General features: G+C 33.0%; 1 protein-coding gene across 3 annotated transcripts in view; it reads right to left on the reverse strand.

Annotated features, from left to right (window-relative positions):
• Window positions 1-726: 726 nt before the first annotated feature.
• The window catches only part of LOC112500761 (long chain acyl-CoA synthetase 7, peroxisomal-like), a 23,457-nt gene continuing 22,845 nt past the window's right edge, over window positions 727-1,338 (reverse strand). For all 3 annotated transcript variants that reach the window (XM_025104336.1, XM_025104337.1, XM_025104338.1), the window contains 2 exons: window positions 1,054-1,140; window positions 727-972 (listed from right to left, as the gene is read on the reverse strand). In XM_025104336.1, coding sequence (XP_024960104.1) covers window positions 874-972; window positions 1,054-1,140 — 186 coding nt within the window. In that variant the 3' untranslated portion in view covers window positions 727-873. The remainder of the gene's footprint in view (window positions 973-1,053; window positions 1,141-1,338) is intronic.

A 1,338-nucleotide genomic window follows, 5' to 3' on the forward strand; every position in this document is an offset into this window, starting at 1 on the left:
AAGAGATGTTTTAGAAAGAGAGGGACGTGAAACGAATTTGTAACTTTGTTTTTTTAGATAATGAAGTTTGAGGTGCAACCATTTAGTTTTATAAAAGTTAAGAGATTTAAGTTTTAAAATTACTAAGAGAACACCCTAAACTTCCATAAATTTCAATGGGTAAGATTGGTTCAATTTTCAATGGATGAGAATGGCTCAATTTTGACTCGAGTTCAAGCTTAATTCGAGTTAGAGTATAAAAATTGCAATCGAGTTCGAGTAAAGTTTAGTTTTTAACTACTCGTAAGTTTTCGAGTCGAATTCGAGCCATCGAGTTGGAGTCGAGTATATTGATACCCGAACTCGACTAGCATCATTTACACCCCTGATCTTACATATCAAGTCATCGTTGAATTGTTTTACTCGAGCTTGAATTATGTTAGTGAACAATGATTTTGCTTATAATCGGTAGTGTAAATGATGACTAAGCTTGTAAGGTTAGATTGCATGCCGCTTTCCTTAACACATAAGTAAGTAGTCTTAAACAATAATACCATGTACCAATGCTAGAAAATGTATGTATAGCAAAATGTCAAATAAGAAGGCTCCAAAAGTTATTAAATATATAATGGTCGTGTTTGACTTTTCCATTTTCAATATGCTTTCCATATACAGATTTCAATAATTTGGTCCAGAGGATGCAACACATGCTTGATTTGAACCACAACACACACACACACACTACACACACACAAACGTAACACATCAATTTTGAAGAATTATCTTTAATGTTGGTCTTTTACATGATTTAATAAACTAGCTACAGATCAACAATCCACAACCATTTTAAACAATTATCTTAAAACTTGTACCTTATTGCCAAAATTCAACAACTCATAATGGTTTATCAAGAGTCGGATCCATCGTTGAAAGCTCCTCGTACATTTTTGATATTTCCTTTGCGAAGTATGCTTTTGCCTGAGCTCTCTTCACCTGGAACAACACCAACTCCTTTTTAAGATCTACTTTTTATAAAAGTTGTTTCAGAAATCAATAACGATGATAAAGTTTCACCTTGAACGTCGGGGTAAGAAGGCCATTCTCCACACTGAATGGTTCAGCCACTAAGGTTACAGCTTTTGCGAACTCGAAACCTCTCAGCTGCAGATTCAAAATATATATATCTATACTATATTATAATGCATTTGGCTAAAACTCTTAAAAACTCTTAAACTCTTAAAACTCTTAAACCCTTTCATCCCTATCCGATTTCATCCCATAACTGAATTCGTGTAACTAACTGCAGATAAATACAATCAAATACAGGATAAACATCTTATTTTAAATATAAAAAATCTA

Source organism: Cynara cardunculus (assembly GCF_001531365.2).
Source record: "Cynara cardunculus var. scolymus isolate 2C chromosome LG 17, CcrdV1, whole genome shotgun sequence".
In the NCBI taxonomy this organism is placed as follows: Eukaryota; Viridiplantae; Streptophyta; class Magnoliopsida; order Asterales; family Asteraceae; genus Cynara; species Cynara cardunculus.